The following is a 23,909-nucleotide window of genomic DNA, read 5'->3' as shown; positions in this document are numbered from 1 at the left end:
GAAATGGTATAAGCATTTTGGAAAATAATATGGCACTTCCTTAGAAAGCCAGAAATACCATATGATCCTGCAATTCCACTCCTAGGAATATTAGAAGAATAAGAGCCGTCACATGAATAGACATATGCATGCTTTTGTTCATTGCAGCATTATTTACAATAGCAAAAAGATGGAAACAACCTAAGTGCCTATCAAGAAATGAATGGTTAAACAAACTACGGTACCTATACACAATGGAATACTATGCAATGATAGAGAACAATGATGAATCTGCAAAGTATCTCACAATATGGATGAATTTGGAGGACATTATGCTGAATGAAATGAGTCAATCACAAAAGGACAAATATTTTTATGAGACCACTACTATAAAAACACATGCAAAGGTTTACACACAAAAAGAAACAATCTTTGGTGGTTACAAGGGAGGAGAGGGGTGGGGATGGAAAAACACTGAATAGACAATAGATAAGTGGTAACTTTGATGACGGGTAAGACAGTACACAATATTGGTGAAGCCAGCACAACTTGTACAAGGCAAGGTCATGGAAGCTCCCTAGACACATCCAAACTCCCTGAGGGACCGAATTATTGGGCTGAGGGCCGTAGGGACCATGGTCTTGGGGAACACCTAGCTCAACTGGCATAACATAGTTTATAAAGAAAATATTCTACATTCTACTTTGGTGAGTAGTGTCTGGGGTCTTAAAAGTTTGTGAGTGGCCATCTAGGATACTCCACTGGTCTCACCCTGTCAGGAGCAAGGGAGAATGAAGAAAACCAAAGATACAAGGGAAAGATTAGTCCAAAGGACTAATGAACCACAACTACCACAGCCTTCACCAGACTGAGTCCAGCACAACTAGATGGTGCCCAGCTACCACTACCGACTGCTTTGACTGCGATCACAATAGAGGGTCCAGGACAGAGCTGGAGAAAAATGTACAACAAAATTCTAACTCACAAAAAAAGATCAGACTTACTGGTCTGACAGAGACTGGAGAAACCCCGAGAGTATGGCCCCCTGACACTCTTTAGCTCAGTAATAATGAAGTCACTCCTGAGGTTCGCCCTTCAGCCAAAGATTAGACAGGCCCAGAAAACAGAATGAGACTAAAGGGGCATACCAGCCCAGAGGCAAGGACTAAAAGGCAGGAGGGAACAGGAAAGCTGGTAATAGGGAACCCAAAGTCGAGAAGGGAGAGTGCTGACATGTTGTGGGGTTGGTAACCAATGTCACAAAACAACATGTGTACTATTTAGTAAGAAGCTAGTTTGTTCTGGAAACCTTCATCTAAAGTACAGTAAAAATCCACGGGCAACAAAAAACTCCCTACTCTATTCTGTAATTGTAAAAACACAGGAGGCAAAGAGGAAAAACAGAAGAGGGAAGGAGGAAGGAAGGGAGGAAGGGAGGCAGGCAGGCAAGAAGAGAGGGAGGGAGAGAGATAAAAAGACAGTTCTATGTCCACATCACCAAATGGATAGCAGACAGGGAAACTGATTGTTCTTTTCCCTTCTTTTTTAAAAATGAGTGGGGATTATAAAAGTATAGGTTGCATAGCATGCTGCTTCCTCTGGTTCCATCAAAGGTAAAGGCTGTAGTAATGACCAAGTAGCAAGATTTAATAACAAGACATCTGATGAAACTTTTATTTCCTGAAAAAAAAAAAAACAACCCACGCCATCCAGTCAATTCTGAGTCATAGCAACCCTACAGGACAGAGTAGACCTGCCCCATGGGGTTTCCAAGGAGCAGCTAGTGGATTTGAACTGCCCAGCTTTTGGTTAGCAGCCATAGCCTTTAACCATTGTGCCACCAGGGCTCAAATCTTTGTCTTTGCCATTTCTCTATCCTCTGGAGTAACCCTTTCAGCATCACCACCATCCTTATTTCCTTCCTCAGGGTTCTATCCTAACAATTTCATTTCTTAAAGACACATTTGTGCATTTTATTCCAAAAGATTTTGACTGGTAAAGCTGTATTTCAAAATGGTCAAAATCATGCTCCCATTTCTACATTAGTAAAAGGTTCATATTGCAGGAAATTGCTCATGTCTTTAACCAGTCAGGTTCTGTTGTGTGCAAATCAGAGACATCACTATGGAAACCACAGGTTGTAGCAGGAGGTAGTGCCAACGACTCAGCAGGTGGTACTTCCCTTCAAGTGAGTACTGCACAATGCTCTGACGAGTTGTCAGCCAAACACCATACTATGGTTGTTTCATTTTTTAGGTGGTACATAGATCAAAGTTTCACGAGGCTATGGGGCAACCAGATTTTAGATCATCAGAACAGAGCAGGAAAAACATAAAAAGAGAAGGATCAGAGTCAAGTGGTAAAAGGGAACAGAAAAAAAAGTTAAGTAAACTTTCATTCCACTCAATGTTGTAAAACACTTGAAAATTACCCTCAGTAAACGGAATTGATTACTGAGGGGGGTGCTGTAAGAGAAAGATGCTTTTTCCTATGTTAGGCTCATTCTTGCTGCCTGTAAGGGTAAGACACTGCTAGATAATAAAAAAGTTTTCTTACCTGGACTTTTTTTCCCTTGAGTTATAAACTGCTTAAAATTTGCAGTTTTGAATTTTGATTTAAAAAAAAAAAAAGGATCTGTTATTTTTGTGGTGACTTGGCTAAATTTGACTAAAGCAAGGTTTCTCAACAATGGCACTACTGGTATTTTGGGCCAGATAATTCTTTGTTGAGGGACTGTCTTGACTGTTGCTGGATATTTAGCAGCACCCCTGGCCTCCACCTTCTAGATGCCAGTAGGAAATTCCCTCTCCCCTGCCCCCAAGGTGTGACAATCAAAAATGTTTCCAAATATTGTCAAATGTCCCCTGGGGGACAAAACTGCCCCCAGTTGAGAACCACTGGACTCTAGGTAAAAAGCCCTGCTCCCAGGTAATTGGGAGCTGTGAATCCAGACTCTTCATAAACACTTTTAAGGAAAACAGTAAGTTCTTTACTGAACGCCTAAGCTTCAATGCCAGAGTAAGACTCGTATCAGAAGTGATCTCCCTTCTCGGATATTTGCTACATATGTGCCAAGTATTTTTTGTTTTGTTTTTCAATGTTTTGTTTTTAAAATGTTTATTCTGTCCATTCATCATACTGATATATACTTTTTAGATTGAGAACTCAGTCATCATGCATGACAGTAAGCTCCGTGACCACTTACCCTCCCAACATTCCGTTCTGCACCTCCCTCAAGTAAAATGAACAAGAGTGATGGCAAAATATCTAAACTTTCAAAAGTGGTCAGATGTTCTGTGAATAGGCCAGAACCCTATATTAATGTTTCTCCACCACTTAAAAACCCCTTCAGTAAGCACAAGATCTGTTTTGTGAAATTAAACAAAAAACATATCATTGTTAAAACGTGATCAAGCAAAAGAAAAACTGAGGCTTTATTTTTTAACTACCCAATCTGATTTTCATACTCTTCGTCTCTTGAGAATCAAACAGTTGGGCCCTGTTTCGGTTACAGTGATTACTCTTCAACAAAATAATAAATCAGAAAAGTATTTTGTAACATCCAAAAAAAAAAAATCCATATGGTCTACCTTTAAATGATCGAATTTTTATGTATGGTGACATTTTCAATTATTTGAATCAATTTTTTTCAACTAATTGAGGTATGGTGTGGATGACAGAAAATAGCCTGAATATTTCCATAAAGGTGAATTTAACCAGTTACGATAGCGTTCAATGGCAAGAGAGAAGACAGAAGCAGAAATTTACTCAAATTTTCATTTTCATCAAATGAACTGTTTTATATTTGTTGTTGTTGTTAGTTGCCGTCAAGTCAATTCTGACTCATGGCAACCCCATGTGTGCAGAGTAGAATTGCTCCACAGGGTTTTCAAGGCTGTGACCTTTCTGAGGCAGACTGCCAGGCTTGTCTTCTGAGGCACCTCTGGTTGGGTCTGAACCGCCAACCTTTTGGTTAGTAGTCCAGCACTTAGCCGTTTATGCCACCCATCAAAAAACTGAGTCAAGTTTTTACTCATGTACATCGGACAAAATATTATTTAATATTTCAGGAAAAAACATACTTTAAAAAGGTACTTTTCTTAAATAGGGACATTTTGCATTACCCAGGCTGAAGGGAGAGAAAGGAATTAGGGGAAAGGGCTAAGTCATGAAAATATACAACTAAAATAATCAGTAAACATTCTACCAGGAACATAAGTCTGGGTTTTATTTCATGTCAACAGACATTTATTGAGCATCTACTACGTGCTAAGTGCTGAGTTTGGCTCCTTTATCTCTCATCTTCACTTCCAATTCAATATCATTATGACCAATATCTGAATAGCACTTCACAAATGAAATACACTTTCATTTACATTAAGTTCAGGATAATTAAAAATTCCTGTGTACCTATTAAGCCATCTGAGACATCCTCTTCAGAAATACTGATATTAAAGCCCAAGTGATAATGGGTATGAAAGTGGGTAGTGTGGCAGCCATAGAAACATGCTGCTCCCATCACCTTCAAGAGAACCAGCAGTGGGGAGCATAGTTGACTGAGTGCCCCACCTGCCCGTCTGGATCCACCACCATGGTCCCACCAAGGCTACTTTTTGGGGCTGCTCCCAGCCAACAACTGAGCACAGAGAAGGAACTAGTGCTGGCCATCACTGTAGGATGCAGGACTTCTCTAACAGGCCATTTTGGCTTAAGGACTCCCCACGGGCTTGGCTGACACTTTCTTGGAACTGCAACACAGTCTTATATTCTTCGGACCCAATCCTCCTTCCTTCCTTCTCTTTTGTTACAGATGTCATGCCTGCAGTATGATCTGAAGCTCTGTCTATTCCTGCTCCCTCCCCTTGAACTTTCACAGGTGATTCCCTCCAATAAACTTCCTGCAAGTCTAATCCTATCTAGGCATCTGCTTTGTGAAGGACCCAAACTGACCTGGTAACTCATATTTATGGATTAATATTTGCATGTTTTCTTTGAGATCACACCCAAATTAACTGAAATACAGGTACACAAGAGAACCTGGTTCACCTTGAAAATCAAGCAATTTGAGGCCTACAGTAGATCATTAGGCTTAAAAGGTAGATAGCTGCTATCTTACAACATTCCTATGATCTCACTGTTTTAAGAGAAATACAGTGAAATATTCAAGACATCCAAGAAAGTATAAAAAGATAATGGACACACAGCTTCAGAAATGAAACCTTACTGATGCAGCTGAAGTCCCCTGTGCACCCCACCCTGACTGTATCCTCCTCCCACTCTCCAGATTTTGGTCTTTGTCCTTCGTGTGCACGTTTTTTTTACATTTTTACAACAAATATATGTATTCCTAAATAGCATATGGTTTTTCTTAGGATTTCTTTTAATCACTTCTTTACTTAAAATTTCCTACAATTTGGGTTTACGTACTTTATAATAGGAAACCCTGGTGGCATAGTGGTTAAGAGCTACAGCTGCTAACCAAACGGTCAGCAGTTCAAATCCACCAGGTGCTCCTTGGAAACCCTAGGGGTAGTTCTACCCTGTCCTATAGGGTCACTATGAGTTGCAATCAAGCTGACAGCAACGAGTATCTTATAATAAAGTTTTGCGAACCGTATAATGTTGTTAGTTGCCGTCAAGTCAATTCTGATTTATGGTGACCCAATGTTTATCAGAGAAGAACCACACTCCATAGGGTCTTCGAGGCTGTGACCTTTTGGAAGTAGATTGGGAAGCCTTTCTCCCGAGGCACCCGAGTGGGTTCAAACCACCTACCTTTCGGCTAATAGTTGGGTACTTAACCATTTGTGCCACCCAGAGACTCCTAACCTTGTAACACAAGCAAGAAATCAACCTATGTCACATAGAACTATTGAGGATTTAGCGAGACTAAAGAGAAACTGTTTATCAGAAATGGATCAAAGTTTCAATACTAAGAAAAAGGATGTTTTATTATCTTGACTTGACCATGAATTACAATTAAAATTTTTTACAAAAGTTACATAAATGCAGGCTAATCCTATCACCTTTAAAGTCTCAAAAAGCCCAAATATAAATAAAGCACAGAAAATAAATTCTGTTGAAAAAGTACTTAGATCTACATATTGTGTGGAATCAAAGAAAGAATCATTGCAATCATTATCCAGACTAATATTAAGGATAACAAAGAGTGTCTGATCTTAAATGTAAATCCAAATACATAGCATTGACCCTAACAGATCAGAGAAAGGATAATTGCAATTTTTAACAGCAAAAATTAAGTTAGCTTGCAAATACTGTATTCTTCAATAAGAAAGCAGATGAAGGATAAAATGCTAGGTAGTCTTAGCAACCAGGTCACCTTTAAGGATAATTTTCCAAGGCAGCCAAAATGAGCACTAACAAAGCTCTACACAAATAACTGAAATGTTCATTATTAAACTGGAAGGAGTACTTTTATCTGTAGACTTCACAAATCAATATATCAAGATTGGTAGGAGTACCAAATATTATTTCACAACTGCCACTACGTGTTTCTCCTTTTCTGATACAACTGGCACAGATCCAGGCTTGCTATGTCTACGACGATTCACTTCCCTACAAAGAAACAAATTACACGAAATATAAGCAAGTTTACAAGAAATCATCTTAACCAAAGAGAACTTTCTCAGAAAAATAATAAAGCGTATTCCTTCTCCATAAAATCACTTATTGAAAAAGACTTCATAATGAGAACAGATAAAAAGTAGGTAGAAATTAACTTTTATTATAATTGTTTCTATCCCATTATATATCAGTACATTTTACTAAGTTTTAAAACTTGCCAGTTATTAAGATATTTTAAAATGACTCAAACCCAACATCTACCTCAAAGCCAACAAAATAAGTCACTTGTATAGTCTAAATTAAAAAAAAAGCTCTCTTAGAATTTCTATATACTTTGTATAAATTCAAAGGTTTCAAAGAGAATACTCCACAGGGGAAACAGTGGGGTGTGGACGAAGCTCTGCTTTAGATACAAGATGTTAAATCTCAAACGTTATGATAAAGTGTGTCAGAAAAATTCTTATTTAAGAATTCTACATAAGGGTTCGTTGCATTCTTTAACTTGGAAAATACACCTCTTAATTCCAGCTATATCAGAAATACATTTTAAACATTATCTATCTACAATTAGTGTTTTGGTAAAGAAGCACATTCTTATTTTGATATAATTCATTTTCATTGTTTATCCTCTAAACATATTCTCAAAAACGGGTGATGTAAATTTTCACACTCAGATAGATGATCAATGCTTTCCTCTTTAGCAGGAAAAGGAAAAGCCTAGCGATGTCTTCAGAAACATCTCTAATGTACTATTACACAGAAACTACTCCCTTAAAAGGCAATTTTTTGTTTGTTTTTGGTGAGATGAGAAGTGAGAAAAGGGTGTTAACATAGAAAGGAGACCCTGGGTGGTGCAAATTGTTAAGAGCTCAACTACTAAGCCAAAAGGTTGGCAATTCAAACCCACCCAGAGATGCCTAGGAAGACAGTCCCGGCAATCTGCTTCCAAAAGATCAGAGCCTTGAAAACCCTATAGAACAGTTCTACATATATGGGGTTACTAGGAGTTGTAGCCGGCTCCATGGCAATCAACAACAACAACAAATGAAACAGAGTCAAATGCCCCAAAACATACTTTCGTCGACGAGCTTCTTTCATGATGCGCTGCTCCTGGATCTGGCTGTAGATAGATTTTGGTAGATGTCGGTGACGAGCTATACGTTTTATCTGAGGATGATGCTTAAATTTCTCCTTCAATTTCTGATTGTAATCCCTGGCTGCTTTTTCTCGTGATGTAAGCTGAAAGAATGCATTTTGGTATTTTAATGAGTGATGTGTTCTTTGTTTTGCTTTAGTGTAACATAGCAAGGGAGCATCCTTTTGCAAAGGGGGAAAAAAAAAACCTAAACCTTCGTAACATGCAACTCTAATTGCCAACGCAATTCTGCCTTAACAAGTTTATGTTAGCAATGACAGGTCTGCAAGTGCTCAATTTCTTCTTAGATACCAAGCCAACAATGCAAATAGATGCCACTAGTGAAAAATGGCAGTGCCGAGGGAAAGAACTATGTGGTCACTGAGTTAGACTCTCCTTAGGCATAAATAACAGGTAAAGCACCTAAATCACTGACTCCTGGAGGTTTTTTTTTTTTTTTCTATAAAAATAATGATCCAAACAGAAAATAAGAGGAAAAAAAAAAAAAAGAGAGAGAGAGAGAGACTGCTTCTATAATAACTGGCCTTTCTTTGCCAAATATTAAGGAAGATATGATTTAGAGGAATGTTTAACAATGAATTCAAACCTAGGCTTAGTGCAGTATCTACCAATCATTTAACTAAAACAGAATTGTCTCTAATTATGGTTTATGATATCTTGATTTTCCTACTGGGGCCAAGTAGGAAATAACTCACACTTAACCTTTTCCTTCTTAAATATAATTATTTGCTTCTCATATAAAAGCTCTGTATGTTTCTTCTAGAAAACATGAGACATTTAGAAAAACATCAAGAACAAAACAAAATAAGCCGTAAGCCCATAACCAGGGGTGGCTAACCACTGATAATACTTTTTATATTTTCACTGAATTTTTTAAAAGTCTGAAGCTTTCTGAATTTTTTGTTAAATGTTTCACTGTGTCTGATATTAAAAGACTTCACAGGGACTTGCAGTCTTTGATCTATTTGATTACTATTCATCTAACAGAAGAAATATGTGCTCTCCTAAGTTCTAAGCTTCTAGTCCCTGCATCTTCTCTCCCTACCTCAAGAAAAGCACAAAGAATCAAGAAAGCTCAAATATTATCAAACATCTGAATTAACAAAGGTACTCTGTAAGTGCCTTTGACATGGTGGGGGCGGGGGGGACACCTCAACACAGTCTTGTCTGTTTTGTTGCTAACTTATTTGTCACAGCTATACCAATTTGATCAAAATACCTAAAGTACTTCAAATAAATTCTCTTCACAAAGTAACGATAACCAATAAAACTGAAAAGCAGCTTTACAACAATGAAAGAAGATGAGGTCTCTTACCACACCCAATTTTTCAGAAGCATTAGCTTTCCACAGACGAATGTTCATTTCATCAGATCCACACATAATGTACTTGCTGTCAGAAGTCCATTTTACACAGATAACATGCTGCATTCGCTTTGTGTGATATACTTCCCTAGTGAAGAGGCATTAAGTTAAAATCCTTAATTTTGGTACTGATTTTATATAACTAACCACTGCTTGTCAATGATCAGGATACCACTTTTGAGTTCTGAGGGTATAAAAGGGAAATTCACATTCATTGTAATGTATCTTTATTAAGCCCAACTAACAACATACTAAGTGCTGGGGAACCACAACAACAACAAAAATCCCTCCCTCCAAGAACTTAAAATTCTATGAGATAAACAAATATCAACGAACTAAGCAAAATCAGATGGAAAAACATTCACAAAATAACTGAAGACATATAAGCCAAGTAAAATATAATGAGAGCAATGGTGGTGCAGTGGTTAAGAACTTGGCTGCTACCTGAAAGGCTGCCAGTTCGAACCCAGCCTGTGGCTCTGAAGGAGAAAAACCTAGTGATTGTTTCCATAAAGATTACAGCCTAGAAAACCCTATGTGGCAGTTCTACTCTGTCACATGGGGTCACTATGAGTTAAAAATTGATTCAATGGCACCCAACAACAAGAAAACTGGAGTAACTCTGCAATAAGAAACGGCTTGTTCCTATTAAGCTCCCCCCAAATCAATCCAGGTTTGCAATCACACGTTCATTTCCATTTTAATAGAAAATAAATTCAATGGCCTTTAAAGACCACATCCTGATGTGTTGATAATGATGTATGATTTCTGTTTTGGTCAAATTGTTTAAAAAGCTTAATTAATTGACGTGGAAGGTGATGATTTACATGGGTGAAAAGCAGGGGAGGGCTGCAGAAGTGTCTGGTGAGTTAAGCATCACTTAATAGATGGAGATGTCAAATAGCACACCTATTTGGAAAGGCTGTGAAACACGCTAAGTGAATTCACAGAAGATACTATATTGGGAAGTGTTAAGAAGAGCATTAAAAAACAAGTAAGTGACAAGGTCAGAAAAAGTAAAAAGATGAGAAGTCTGGAGAAATAAAATTTCCATATCTGGATTAAATGATTCAAAATGCAGATGCACAAGAAAAAAGAAACAAGCTCAACAAACTATGCACAGTAAAAAGAAAACCCACACACAATGACCAAATTAAAACACTCAAATTTATAAATAATATCACTAAAAGTACACTTGCAAAGCTAGTCTTTTACACTGTTTCTATATATTTTGACCTCATGAATACATAAATATGTAAATAAACCATGTGAAATTTACTTTTAAAAAGGGAGAGTGGTTAGAAAAAACATCCTATTAAAATGAGAACTAGATGAGACAGACTGCTTTTTCTTCTCCTCAATGTTCTGCTTTTACAAGACTCATGTCTTCCTGTCTCTATCTGTTTAAGAGGCCCATTTATCCCAAGCAATGAGTTTAAATATTAGGAAATTCAATCAGGCTTCGATAATCGTTACAAATAACCTGTTCACGAGCAATAGGCCAGTCTAATCCAGTGGTTAACCACTTAGGCAACTTAGAATCCTCCTTAATGGTAAACCAGGCATCGTTTTTAACCCCTAAACCACCCAGTGCCCTCGAGTCGATTCCGACTCATAGCGACCCTATAGGACGGAGCAGAACTGCCCCATAGAGTTTTAACCTCTAGATATGTTTATGCTTGCACATATGCTAGGTCTATAAAGCTCACCAACAGTTATTTTTAGAAGATATACCATTTAAAAAACTTAGAACTTTTATATACATAATCAAAACAAATTATTCCACACAAATATTATTGATTTACTTGTTTGCTTAGTAAACAGAGTGAACTTCAAATACAAGACTACTTTCAAATATTGATTTAGTTATAGTATTTCTAAAAATCTACTCAAAATTCACTTTAAAAATAAACTTTTTAACCTTTTTAAGGTCTCTCAAAGGCAAGTATTTTTAAAATACTGATTATTTGAAGTACTGCCTAAAAAAAAAATTGATACTTGCCATGCTAGGAAACTACAGCAGACCACAGAAACGAACTAGAACTGAGTTTCAAGTAGATGAAGGCAAAGGCCAGAGGGAATGCTATTCATATCCAAACCTAACAGGATGTAACACAATTGTGATGATAAAACCTCCAAATAACACCAAGAGACAATTTGCTGGTATTGGGGTATAAGAACTCCTTACTTTATACAATTTTAGAATAACTTGAGCTTGCTACCTACACTTGCATTTAGCTGCCTAAGTTGACTGTGGAATAACTGAACTGTGAATAGTCTGAATTCAGCTGCCAGGCCCTTGAGATCGTAGGTATCTATACCAAAAACCAAACCAAACCCACTGCCACTGAGTCGATTTCAACTCACACCTACTCTACAGGACAGAGTAGAACTGCCCCATAGGGTTTCCAAGGCTGAAATCTTTATGGAAGCAGACTGCCACATCCTTTTCCTATGGGGCGGCTTGTGGGTTCAAACCACCAACCTTTCGGTTAGCAGCCGAGCACTTACCCACTGCACCACCAGGACTACTCATAGATACCTATACATTCCCATTTCTCTTTCTTTGTTCTTTTCCCATTCTTTGTGTCTGTTTATGACACCATGCAGAAAAGTACTGTCCTACCACCTTGGGAGGTTTTTGGTGAGAAAAAAATGATGGAAGGCCATATTCTCTTGATTTTCAAAATTTTCCATAGATGTAAGATAAATCGAACATACTGGTCTTGCCTTGGGTCTTAATGAATTGTCCAAACAAACCATTCATGACAGCTTGGAGAATATCTAGTTGCAAAGGAAACAAAAGCCACCGGAACCAAAGCTATCCAGCACCAGGAGTTCTATATTAGAGATGATGGAATGAAGACCAAAGTCATCAGAGCACTCTAGTCAGGACACTTTTAAGCAAAGGCAAACACCTCTGTAATGAGAGAAAAAGTGATGATGACGACCATTTTCTGGCAATCAGTGATGGTACAAGGTTTAGGAATCAGTATGGCTTCCTCAAATTAGAGTGGAAAAACACCAAGGAGTGAGATAAGAAGATTGGTTATTACCAAAAACATATGAAGAGCTGCTTGACTCTCAAGAGAAGGCACTGTTTGAAAGATCTTTTGGTACTAGAACACAGGGATGGAACTAGGGTGAGCCAAGTGAGGTGCCACCAGTGTGAATTTTAAGGAGGCAAATTACATCATATCCTGTTCAATGAAAGAAACTGCATGGTTGGCTGACACTTGCCCACTGATGATCCCATGGAATCAGTACTCCAAGTAATCATACCTGGGTGTGAGTGCATCATATACACAAAGCCAGTCGATTTCTCAGAAAATATAAATGATGAGCAAATACACTACTGTCAAGCTGATTCCAACTCATATCGACCCTATAGGACATGGCAGAACTGCCCCATAGGGTTTCTGAGGCTGTAAATCTGTATAAGAAGCAAACTGCTACATTTTTCTCCAGCAGAGCCACTAGCAGGTTTGAACCACTGACCTTCTGGTTAGCAGCAGAGCACTTTAACCACTGTGCCACCAGGCTCCAACGATGATTAAGAAACAGAAAAATGAAAGCAAAATAAAGGGTTTATCGGTAGTCACGCACCTGCTTCGACTTCTGGCCACAGGAAAGATTCGAATAGATTTATCGAAACTAGCAGACACAAACTCTTTCCCAGTGGGAGAGAAATCCACATCAAGCACGGCAGACACATGATCCATATGTACCATCACGGGGGTGTCAAGGGCACGCATATCAAAAGTATACAAGCTGTAAAATAGTTTTTAAATATTTGATACAAATTTCTAGGAAAAAGATCCATGCAGTACTAAGAGACGCTAGTGAAAATAACACCCATCAGCTAAATACTGTATATCTATGTTTTTTTTTTTTTATGTAAACAGCTCAATTCTTTACAAGGGCAGATGAAGAACAGGGAAAAATATCAACAGTTTTATTATTCTTTAAGGTTATTTATACACACACACACACTTTCTTCCTTATAAACATAATTCTCATTATAGAAAACACAGAAATTTTACAAGTGCAAAGAATACAAAAATTACCTTTAATTCCACCACAGAGAAACTTAGTGTAGTGTAATTATTTCTAACCTTTTTCACCATGCTATTGAACATTTATCCATATCACTGAATAATCTCTGAAAAGATTTTAATGGCTTCACATTTATTTATGTATTAAAGTAACTTATTTCCCTATTTTTGATATAGTTTCCACCTGTTTATTTATTATTAACTATTACGAATAATGCTTAAATGAAACCCCAACATTTAAATTTTTGACATTTAATCTTTAACTGAATAGGACAGATTCAATTAAACCTGGGCAGATTCTCACAAGGGATATCTGTAGGATTAGGTTCAAAGACATAAGCACATTTAGGGCTTGATTCGAGCTGCCAAGTCACTACCCAACAAAGCTGCACTAATTTACACTCCTATCAGTGACATACAAGAGTAAGCAAGGATTTTCAAAACCAAACCCAGTGCAGTTGAGTCGATTCCGACTCAAAGTGACCCTATAGGACAGAGTAGAACTGCCCCACAGAGTTTCTGAGGAGCACCTGGTGGACTCGAACTACCGACTCTTTGGTTGGCAGCCGTAGCACTTAACCACTATGCTACCAGGGTTTCCAAGGATGTTCAAAAGGTGTGCCCATATTAGAAAACTACGCTTGTATACAATTGGTAAAAATAACGACTTGAGGACTTTCAAGATTTAAAAATTCTTAATCACCAGCCAAAAGACTAGGGCCCCAGATAAGTTAACATGGACAAAGGCCAACCGTTATACAGGATTATTGTGACTAAGTTCCTAATATCAAAAGACTTGAAGATATAACATTAGTGAGTGCAAGTCTGAGGAGAAACAGGGTATCTACATAGTTTCAAAGTATCTTCCCAAAGATATGTATTATAAAGGGAAAAAATAGTAAATTTATAGTAGAGAAATCTGACAGACACCACATTAACCAATGTTCATGGTTAATATCACTAGTATTAAGACATATTAACATAATGTATCCCCCCTGATATGATGCACTGAGAAGGGAACACTCCTTTGTGGTATTCTTGCCAAAAATGCATAACCTCAATATAATCATGTGGAACCATCAGTTAAACTCAAATTAAGGGCAATCTACAAGATAACTGATAAGTCCTCTTCAAAAGTACCAAGGTTATGAAAGGCAAAGAAAAAATGAAAAGCAGTCATAGACTGAGCAGACTAAGAAGATATGACAAATGCAATATGGGCTCCTGCGTGGGATTCTAGAACAAAAAAGAACATTAGTGGAAAGCTGGTGATGGAATAAAATTTGTAGTTTAGTTAACAGTATTGTACCAATTTCTTGGTTTTGCTAATCGCACTATGGTCATGTAAAGTGTTAACATGAGGGGAAGTAATACTGCAGGTACTATTTTTGCAACTTTTCAGTAAACCTAAAATTATTTCAAAATAAAATGTTTAAAAAAACCAACACTTCAAGAACATTTTTTAATACCATTAGTACAAAAAGTCATTGATGTTAATGATAAAATACCCCAATTGCCATGGAATTCTCAATACACAAATCATTATTTTCCTGCTTAATCTTCCAACACACCACAGAATTGTCATCCAAGGTCACACTGATTTCTGAAGTTAAATTTCTGAGTTGACAACTGCTTTATATTCCCTGTGTAGAGGAGTGGTTTCAGCCAGGGTTTTTTTAAAAAGCAACTTTTGTTTTTTTTAGTAAATTCTGCTTTATTTCTACACAGGAAAAAGGAAAATAATTAAAATTCCAAATAAGTCTACCCATTTGGGGGGTAATTTTTTAAATAAAGTTTTGAGTTACAGAATTCTTTAGTAATCATTCATTCCAAAGCTCTTATCTTCAATATTGAAACTATGACACAGAGAGTTTAAACGATTTGTCAAACTTTCTACAGTAGTTACTGTTGGGTCTAGACTTGAACTTGAGTTTCTAGTTCAGAATAATATATTTAAAGGGCAAATAAAAGAAGAAAATATGTATAAATACAAAAAAGGATACCGCAGCAAGTCACTTTCAAGTAGAGCAAATACGGTACTCTAACAGTTACTTCTTACAAAGAATACACTCTTTATTTCAGGTGCCATGTGTAGTTCTTAACAAGGCAGGAAACAAGAAATTCCAGGGATACTCCGTAAAAAAGACATCTCGCTAAAGTAGCTAACTAGAACATACTTTAAAAAAACTTTTTTTCCCACGAAGTGGCCAGTGGGTTCAAATAGTCGACCTTTCAGTTAGCAGCCAAGCACTTAACCACTGCATCACAAGGGCTCCTGAGAACATACTTTAAAAACTTTAATAAGATTGGCTGGTAGGACATTCTTTTATTGCCTTTAACTGGAACAATGTCCTTTAATCTCAAAAGTGTCAATAAAGCCTAAAACAACTTCCATTTATTTGGTTCAATGTAGCGTTCAACTCAACTTCTTTTTAGTACATAACCATAGCCATAACAGATGCTTCTAACTGGTACCGCTGAGACATCACATAACAAATTCCCTTTATGAGCAAAAACTACTATTATGTATTCTTTCAGGTCCATATGATAGAAAAAACATAAAAACAGAAGATCTAAAGTTCAATCCACCAACAAACTTTTACCTTCTCAAAAAAACATGCATTAAGAATCTACCATATAAATAGCACTACAATAAATGTTTTGCTTAAAGAAAGATGAATAAGATACTTCTTCCCTCACTTCGAGATTACCCTCCCTGCTTCAATACCCTAAACTTTAAAAAGATAACATACTTGTCCTACCCAACTTACGAGGATACTAGAAAGACTTATGTGAACCGCTTCAGCAAGTTATATACAAGGAAATATAAAACTCCATTTAGGTCAAGAACATAAGGCTGTTAAGTCGACTTTACATGGTAACACTGTAACATATCTGTAAATATTAAACTAAAAATTTAAACTATAATTTTCCTTCTGTCTTACTGAAGTAATAGCAACAGCTGATAACATAACTACATGAGTATCATACACTTGATGGACTACAGACAGTAAACATTTTTGGCTTTGAGGGTCATATGGTTGCTGTTAGGGACCTGGTGGCACAGTGATTAAGAGCCTGGCTGCTAACTAAAAGGTTGGCAGTTCGAATCCACCAGCCACTCCTTGGAAACCCTATGGGGCAGCTCTAATCTCTCCTTCAGGGTAACTATGAGTTGGAATTGACTCCACAGCAATGGGTTTTTTATGGTCGCTGTTGCAACTACTCAAGTTTGCCACTGTAGCACAAAGGCAATCGTGGTCAATACATAAACAGGTGTGACTATGTTACAATAAAACTTTATCTACAAAAACAGGCAACAGACCAAATTTGGTACTCTGAAAGCTGAGAGTACTTGTCTAAGAAGCTCTTCTCCAATTTGGGAAATAATAGTTTTAACAAATCAAATGAATTTTTAACATTCAGATGAAGGCATGCTACCCAGTGAAACAGATTTCATTAGTAAGACATACACAAGTGAACCATTCCTCACATAAATAAAATTTTAAGAGAGGGGAAACTTACTTGTAATCTTCATTGGCTGCAGTAAAAATGAAAGCTTCCATAGGGTTCCAACAGATTGTATTTGTTCTCATATCTAAAATAACCTGAAAAAGGAAATATGTACTAACCCATTACCATGAAACTAATTGCCTCTAAAATGGACAAATTTCCCCCTTTATTTCCTTTTTCACTGATTTATACAAATATTTAGTAAACACCTATTATGTGCACAGTACTCCACTGGGTAAAGAAAAAAAAAAAAAATCAATCAATCATTTCCTGAACACATAGAGTGGTAAACAACAAAAAATATAAAAATGCTTAACACATAGTCCCTTGACCTCAAATACTTATAGTTTAGTCAGAAAAATGTGACATACCTTAGAAAAATTAAAACACAAACAATAAACCAATAACTATCAGATTAGAGACAAAATTAATGATGTGAGCTCAGTGATATAGCGGAGAAGGTTTCAAAAGGCAAGTACGATTTGAGCTGATCTGTGAAAGACCAGTATATTAATGTGTTTCTCAACAGCAGCACTATTGGCATTTTTGGTAAGACAATCTTTTGTTTTTGTGCAACTGTCCACTCTAGGATGGTTAGTCTCTCAGATACGTGCACATGAAATGTCAGCAGCAGCCTCCAAAATTCCCCTCTCCCATTTCTAAATGTCTAGCTTCTTCTAAGCTACAGCATTTAATAGGAGAAAGATAAAAGAAACACTGATAGTATAGTAGATAGAGCAGGGAAACAACAGAAAATAGCAATATCTAATGATCTCTGCATCTATCAAGGTGGACAGTATGTAACAAAACCTAATTAAATGTTGCCTTACTGACTCAAACAAATAAATAAATGGATTACAAACTGGGGCCACATTTTGGGGGGTCTTGCAAGTTAAGAGTATAGTTCTTTTCTTCAACCTAAAAGTAATGGAACACCACTAAAAACTGAAAACAGGGAGGGACAGGAAGAAACTATAATTTTTTAAACTAGTACTTTTTGTCAGCTCTCTGCTAAATGCTTTAAATACAGTCGATGCTTATTACTTGCAGTAGTTATGTTTTACAAAGTTGCCACGAAACTGAATTAGCAAATACTGACCCACTGCTCTTAGAGGGAATAAAAGGTTAGGTTCCTGCAAGCCTCTGGTCACAACATTTTCATCAACCCATTAATACATGAGTTTGTTTCATGTGTTTCCGTTTAAAGACACCGTGAATGAAGCTTATCTAATACATGTATCTTCTCCATAAAGCACATCACAGCCTTCTTAAGCTTAGGAACGCTAAGACAGCGTTTCAGCACACCTGGGGACTATTTTAAACAGCAAAATCACCCTCCTAAAAGTATAAAAATGTGAAAAACATGGCACTACACTATGAAAAGGACACTTGTTTACAGTATGAAAGCTGACACAAGAAGGCAGAAATCACCGTGTTCTACCTTAGCTGGAAATGTGTGTTGGGTGATTAAAATTTTTCACTGTTCTATATACGTCCACAAACAACTGTGAAAACGAATACTGACTTGGTGGTTATATACAAACTTTAGTGACTAGACAAATTCACAAATATGAAATCCATAACGAAGATAGACTACATCATGTTTTATTCTCACCAATGTGCTGTGAGATAATTATTAACATCACCATTTCACAGGAGAAACATGGATTACATTACCTGCTCACAGCCTAACACCAAAGTTCAAGCAGGATGTTCCTACTATATCACATGAATGAATGAAATGATTAAAGGAGAGAAAAAAAAAAAAATTCATTGCCATTGAGTTTTTGACTCATAGCGACTCTGCAGGACACGGTAGAACCACCCCATAGGTTTCTAAGGAGCTGCTGGTGGATTTAAACTGCCAAGCTTTTGGTTAGCAGCCCCTGAGCTCTTAATCGATTTGTGAGTCTCAAATATCAATGAACATAGCCCATTTCTAAAGTTTCTGAAATAATACATTTTATAAAAATTATTTAGGAACAAGAAAAACAAGTATTAAAAGCCCTTCTTTTACATGAGGACTATGACAACGGGCTCATGGCACACAAATGGCATCTAGCCCTCCCTGTGCCCTCACAATTCTAGTACCTGCAATCAGGACTCCGTGCACGTTTACTTACAACGGCACTCCTCTCTTTACCGACAGTATTTCCCTCCCTCTTGAGAGTCAGCTTCAAGTTGTGTTAGCTTTGATAGACCTAACTCCTGCAACAACCTAACAACTATTGGGAAGTCTGTCACCTTGAACAGGATAGCACTCGTCTAAACAAGGTAACGTGCAGCAATACTTTTAATCTAAAAACTTTCAATTCAGTAAGTACTAACTAGATGACTAAAATTTACTATGGAAGACACAAAGATGATGAGGATACAGTATCTAGTGGAAATTTAAGAGTCTTTAAAAAGCAATGGGAGTTGAGAGAATGTCACTGTCATCACTTTAGGTTCTCAAGACCATCTCTGAAAAACGAATTTAATTCTGAAAAAACATTGGCTCCACATTGTCAATCTCTCTGATTTACAGATGAATGCATTAAAAACTGTATGAAGCAGAAGGCAAAACTGAAACGTACCTTCTTCAGGGGAGTAGCTTGCCTCATATCGTAGAGCACTATGTTCCTGTCAGAAGCACAGCTTCCCAAGAGAAATGTCTAAAAATCAGTGTAACAATCACCAGTTAAAAGCCAAGCTTAACAACAAACCTTTCCCATTCAATGAAGAATTTAATCACTCTTCAAGTTAAAATATAAAGTTATAATATTAAAGTCCATTTTAAGGAGGGGTAATAAATCATCCACAATCTCAGCACCCTAAGTATTTTCGTCATTAAATCCCATTCTTGTATTTTAGAAACCTGTAAGGATAGTGCTCAGATAATACTATGTCACAATTTGTAACATAATAAAAGATTGAGGTTGTCAAGGATTTCACTTTACTTGGACCCACAATCAACACCCATGAAAGCAGCAGTCAAGAAATCAAAAGATGCACTGCATTGGGCAAATCTGGTACAAAAGACCTCTTTAAAGTGTTGAAAAGCAAAGATGCCACCTTGAAGACTAAGGTGGCCTGATCCAAACCATGGTGTTTTCAATCACCTCATATGCATGTGAAAGCTGGACAACGAATAAGGAGACAAAGAAGAACTGACACCTCTGAATTGTGGTGTTAATGAAGAGTACTGAACATACTGTGGACTTCCGAAGGAACAAACAAATCTGTTTTGAAGGAAGTACAACCAGAATGTTCCTTAGAAGCAAGGATGGCGAGACTACATCTCACGTACTTTGGACATACTATCAGGAGGGATCAGTCCCTGGAGAAGGACATCATGCTTGGTAAAGTAGAGGGTCAGCGAAAAAGAGTAAGACCCTCAATGAGATGGAATGACACGGTGGCTACAACAATAGGGTCAAGCATAGCCACAATGGTGAGGATGGCACAGGACCTGGTAGTGTTTTGTTTCGTTGTGCACAGGGTTGCTGTCAGAACCAACTTGACGGCACCTAACGACAACAAATTTATAATAGAACATATTTACTCATGTTTTCTGTTTTTCACTAGTATAAAAAACACTTCAGTGAACATTTTCATACATTTAGCTCTTCTTCATTTGAATTATTTACTTAGGATAAAATTTCAGGAGTGGCATTGTTGAATCAAAAGACATGAACATTTTTATGGTTTCTGATACCCAGTGCCCAGTGCTTACGGCTAATTGCTTTAACAGTTGTACCAGTGTACACACCACCATGTGGGAATATGCCAATTTTACTGCAACCTGGGCAGCGTTGGGTAATCTCATTTGAAGTTTATGACAATATTTCCTAATTACATAAATTTATTGCTTTGATTTCTAATAGTCAGTTTCTGTTTGTTAACTCTCTGTAATAAATTAGACCTGCCCTTTGTCCAATCATTCCAAGATGTTTCAAATATTTATTTGTATGTCGTTTATAAATGTACAAGATACTCAGACAACCCTTGGCAAGTATTATGTAAAAAAAACCCTCTACCTACCAGGGAAGCCCTGAACCCCACCCTCTGAAGCACCATTCCTCCTCACTCATGGCTCCTGACACACAACGCCTGGTTTCTGCCTACTATTGCTTCCTACTACAAGCGTAGGGAGAACAGAGAGAGTTATTTACTAGACAGTGGTATGGGCAGCTAACTGCTACTACAGTAAATGTTTGTACACAGTTTAAATAAAGCATCGCAAAGCTAATGTGACATCATGACCTCCCCTCAGTCCTTTCTCAAACCTGCCTTTTTTAGTCACAGCCTGGGACTCTCCTCTAGTTGGTGGCTCCTCTTGGCTTCACATTATGTCACTTTATAGTCTGACCAGGTTCCATTTCTAAAAACAAAGGCTTTGATCTGAGCAAAGCAAAAAATTCTACCTAGACTAAAAGCTGATTTTCACACTAAAATGTGGCAATGCTCAGCATTAACTTTCAGCTTTACCAGAATTCTAGGCTTCAATATTTTAACAGAAAATTAATTATTAATGATTAGAGGACACAAATATGCTGTTTGTTCACAGGAACATGCCCTTTCCATTTTAATACAGGCTAGAGACATGCACACCATGTTTTCACCATTAAGTCAGTTCACAGGGTTAATTAAAAAAAACAGCTGTACAAATAGGCTGTTAAACTGCCAAGTCTGAACAACATGGTCACCAGGTAATCACTGATAAATTATGATTTTAGAATTGGACATCAGCTCTTCTGACACAAGTACTCACCAAAACAGAGAAGCAAAAGATCTTTTTTGTTCCTCAGAGAGCCAAAATCCCTACCGTCAAGTTGTTTCCAACTCACAGCAACCCTATAGGACAGAGCAGAACTGCCCCACAGGGTTTCCTAGCTGTAAATCATTACAAAAGCAGATTGCCACATCTTTCTCCCGTGGAGTGGCTGTTGGGCTCAAACTACCAATCTTCTGGTTAGCAGCCAAGTGCTTTAACCACTCCACCACCAGGGCTCCCTTGTCCCTTGGAAAAGTAGGAATCAATACTTGTCTGTTCCTTCTGGGTTTTTTTTTTTATGGTAATAACACCATCACCTTGAATTGGGGTCACACTTTTAAAAAATGTTCACATATATTATCACATTTTACACCAACAACAAACCCATGAAGTACACTGGGAGGTATAATTAACCTCATTTTAAAAATGAAGCAGCAAATACAGAGAGAAATTGTGACTTATACAAGGTCAGTGCAAAGGCATGATGTCAGGAAATACAGTTTTATCTTTGCTCCACACCATGTAGGACCTAGACTGCTCCTACAAATCGCCTGTGTCCGTAGCCTGCCACTGCTTAGTATCCTCTTGGTCCTGCTCTGCAAAGCTGACTTGCTCCTCCCTGCAATACCTCACTCCTACAACCAGGAGAAACACAGGGGAGATGCAGTGAGAAGACATAATAAAAATGTATACTCTAGATCAGGGATCGGTAAACAACTTCTGTAAAGGGCTAAACAGTAAGTGTATTTTAGGTTTTGTGGGCCATATGGTCTCTATCTCCATAACTTAACTCTGCCCCTGTAATGCAAAAACAGCTACAGACATAAACAAACAGGCATGGCTGCGTTCCAGTAAACAAGAGGTAACAAGCCAGATTTGGCTCATAAACCCCAGTTTGCCAGCCTCTGCTCTAGACATGTAGCCTCTCCATGGAGTGTACGTAGGTGTGTACTGGGAGTAGGGGGATGTCTTCTGACTTCTGAGCAGCACCTCCAATCCAAGCTCACATCCCACTGAAGCAACTTATGTTCCAATACATCATACAAACAATTCTTTATACCCTGCTACTTTGACTTAACCTCTCTTTGGCTTCTGAAAGTGCAAAACTTACACATCAGGACTTTTTCTTTATACCCTCCATCACAGGGAAGTACCACCTAACATGATAAAAAAAAAAAACATGATAGTCTTCTAATAAATCCTAAAAGCAGCTTATATAAGCTATTTCTAAAAAACTTAGTTTCACATTTAACACCTAAAGTACCGTTTCCAGGATGGAAACATCATTGCCTGTATAAGCTGATTTTACACAGGCAGGAAAAGGTGTCACTACTGAGCTTGCTGGTCAGTGAGTTCACCTATTGTTGTGTATTAAGGAAAAGTTCAGGAAAAGGTCTGGAGTTCAAAGGCTAGCTTAGCCTTCAGGCCAGTGTCCTCTTCTAAATTCAGAACTGAATAGACAGTAAGTAGTGGTCAATCTCCAACTCTTGCCTTAGGCCTAGTGGAACCAGGAATCACAATTCAGACTTCAGGGCAAAAAAAAATAACCACATCTAATTATCATGAAGTACAAAATTATCATGCATATTATCATGCAGCATTGGTGGTTTGATCACTTACAAATAATTAGAAAAAACAATGTTCAGTGCTCCCTATTCTGACCTCCAACAGGGTGAAGAAGTATAATCTGTGGAGCTTGAGTGTTGAAGGCACAAGTAAAACTAAACGTAAACAATACAGTACTTGCTTAGATTCTGCTCCCATGGGCACATGTATACATACACCCCTCCTCTGATGATGCTTAATATGGGTATCAGGGACTAAATGGTGGACAAACATGTTGAGATCTGACCAAAGGTATCATAAGCTAGCTATAATCTGGAAACTAACCAAATACCGAACATCAATAAAATTCCAAAGACTCTGGCATCAAGCACTCACGTTTCCTAAACAGAGGTGATATTATTAACAAATAATAAGGAAACCATAAGCAAAATATATTTTAAAAAGGAACAGTACCTCAATTGGGTTAAATTTAACACTACTTATACTGTCAAATCCCCAGGTCATTGAACATATAGGACTGGTTCTTTGTTCATCCCAAATGTCCACCTGTTGTCCACATGTAGCAAAAATAGCTTCTTTCCAGTGGTGATCAATTCCAGTATACACTGTCTTTGAAAGCAAAGAGGTTGTTATAGATGAGTCTGTTCATTACTACTGCAAATCTGCAGGAAAATATTTTCAATATATTTATAAACAATCTTTTTTTTTCTTTTTTGAGAAAAACTCTGTTCACAAAATAACTTCTTTGAAGCCTTTACTTAAAGGGGAAAATAGTACTATAAGGAGTGATATTTCTTATCACATATTCTGAGAATTAAAAAAATGTTAACATGGCACATATTTAAGTTTCAATACATTTCACAGAAAAAAAACAAAAACCAAACCCCACTGCCATCCCACTCATACTGACCCTGTAGGACAGAGGAGAACTGCCCC

General features: G+C 37.5%; 1 protein-coding gene across 2 annotated transcripts in view; it reads right to left on the bottom strand.

Annotated features, from left to right (window-relative positions):
* Positions 1-1,675: 1,675 nt before the first annotated feature.
* The window catches only part of DCAF13 (DDB1 and CUL4 associated factor 13), a 34,441-nt gene continuing 12,207 nt past the window's right edge, over positions 1,676-23,909 (bottom strand). Inside the window, exons 5-11 of one of the 2 annotated variants that reach the window (XM_010588440.3) lie at positions 23,427-23,582; positions 19,228-19,305; positions 16,664-16,746; positions 12,690-12,854; positions 9,036-9,171; positions 7,640-7,803; positions 1,679-6,555 (exon numbers count right to left, since the gene is read on the bottom strand). In XM_010588440.3, the coding sequence (XP_010586742.1) occupies positions 6,468-6,555; positions 7,640-7,803; positions 9,036-9,171; positions 12,690-12,854; positions 16,664-16,746; positions 19,228-19,305; positions 23,427-23,582 (870 nt within the window). In that variant the 3' untranslated portion in view covers positions 1,679-6,467. Of the gene's footprint in view, positions 6,556-7,639; positions 7,804-9,035; positions 9,172-12,689; positions 12,855-16,663; positions 16,747-19,227; positions 19,306-23,426; positions 23,583-23,909 lie in introns of both variants that reach the window. The other variant, XM_064267986.1, reaches the window with a different exon arrangement.

Source organism: Loxodonta africana, chromosome 14, assembly GCF_030014295.1.
Source record: "Loxodonta africana isolate mLoxAfr1 chromosome 14, mLoxAfr1.hap2, whole genome shotgun sequence".
Classification (NCBI taxonomy): Eukaryota; Metazoa; Chordata; class Mammalia; order Proboscidea; family Elephantidae; genus Loxodonta; species Loxodonta africana.
Note: the sequence above shows the minus strand (reverse complement) of the source record. Positions and strands in the feature narration are given on the sequence as shown.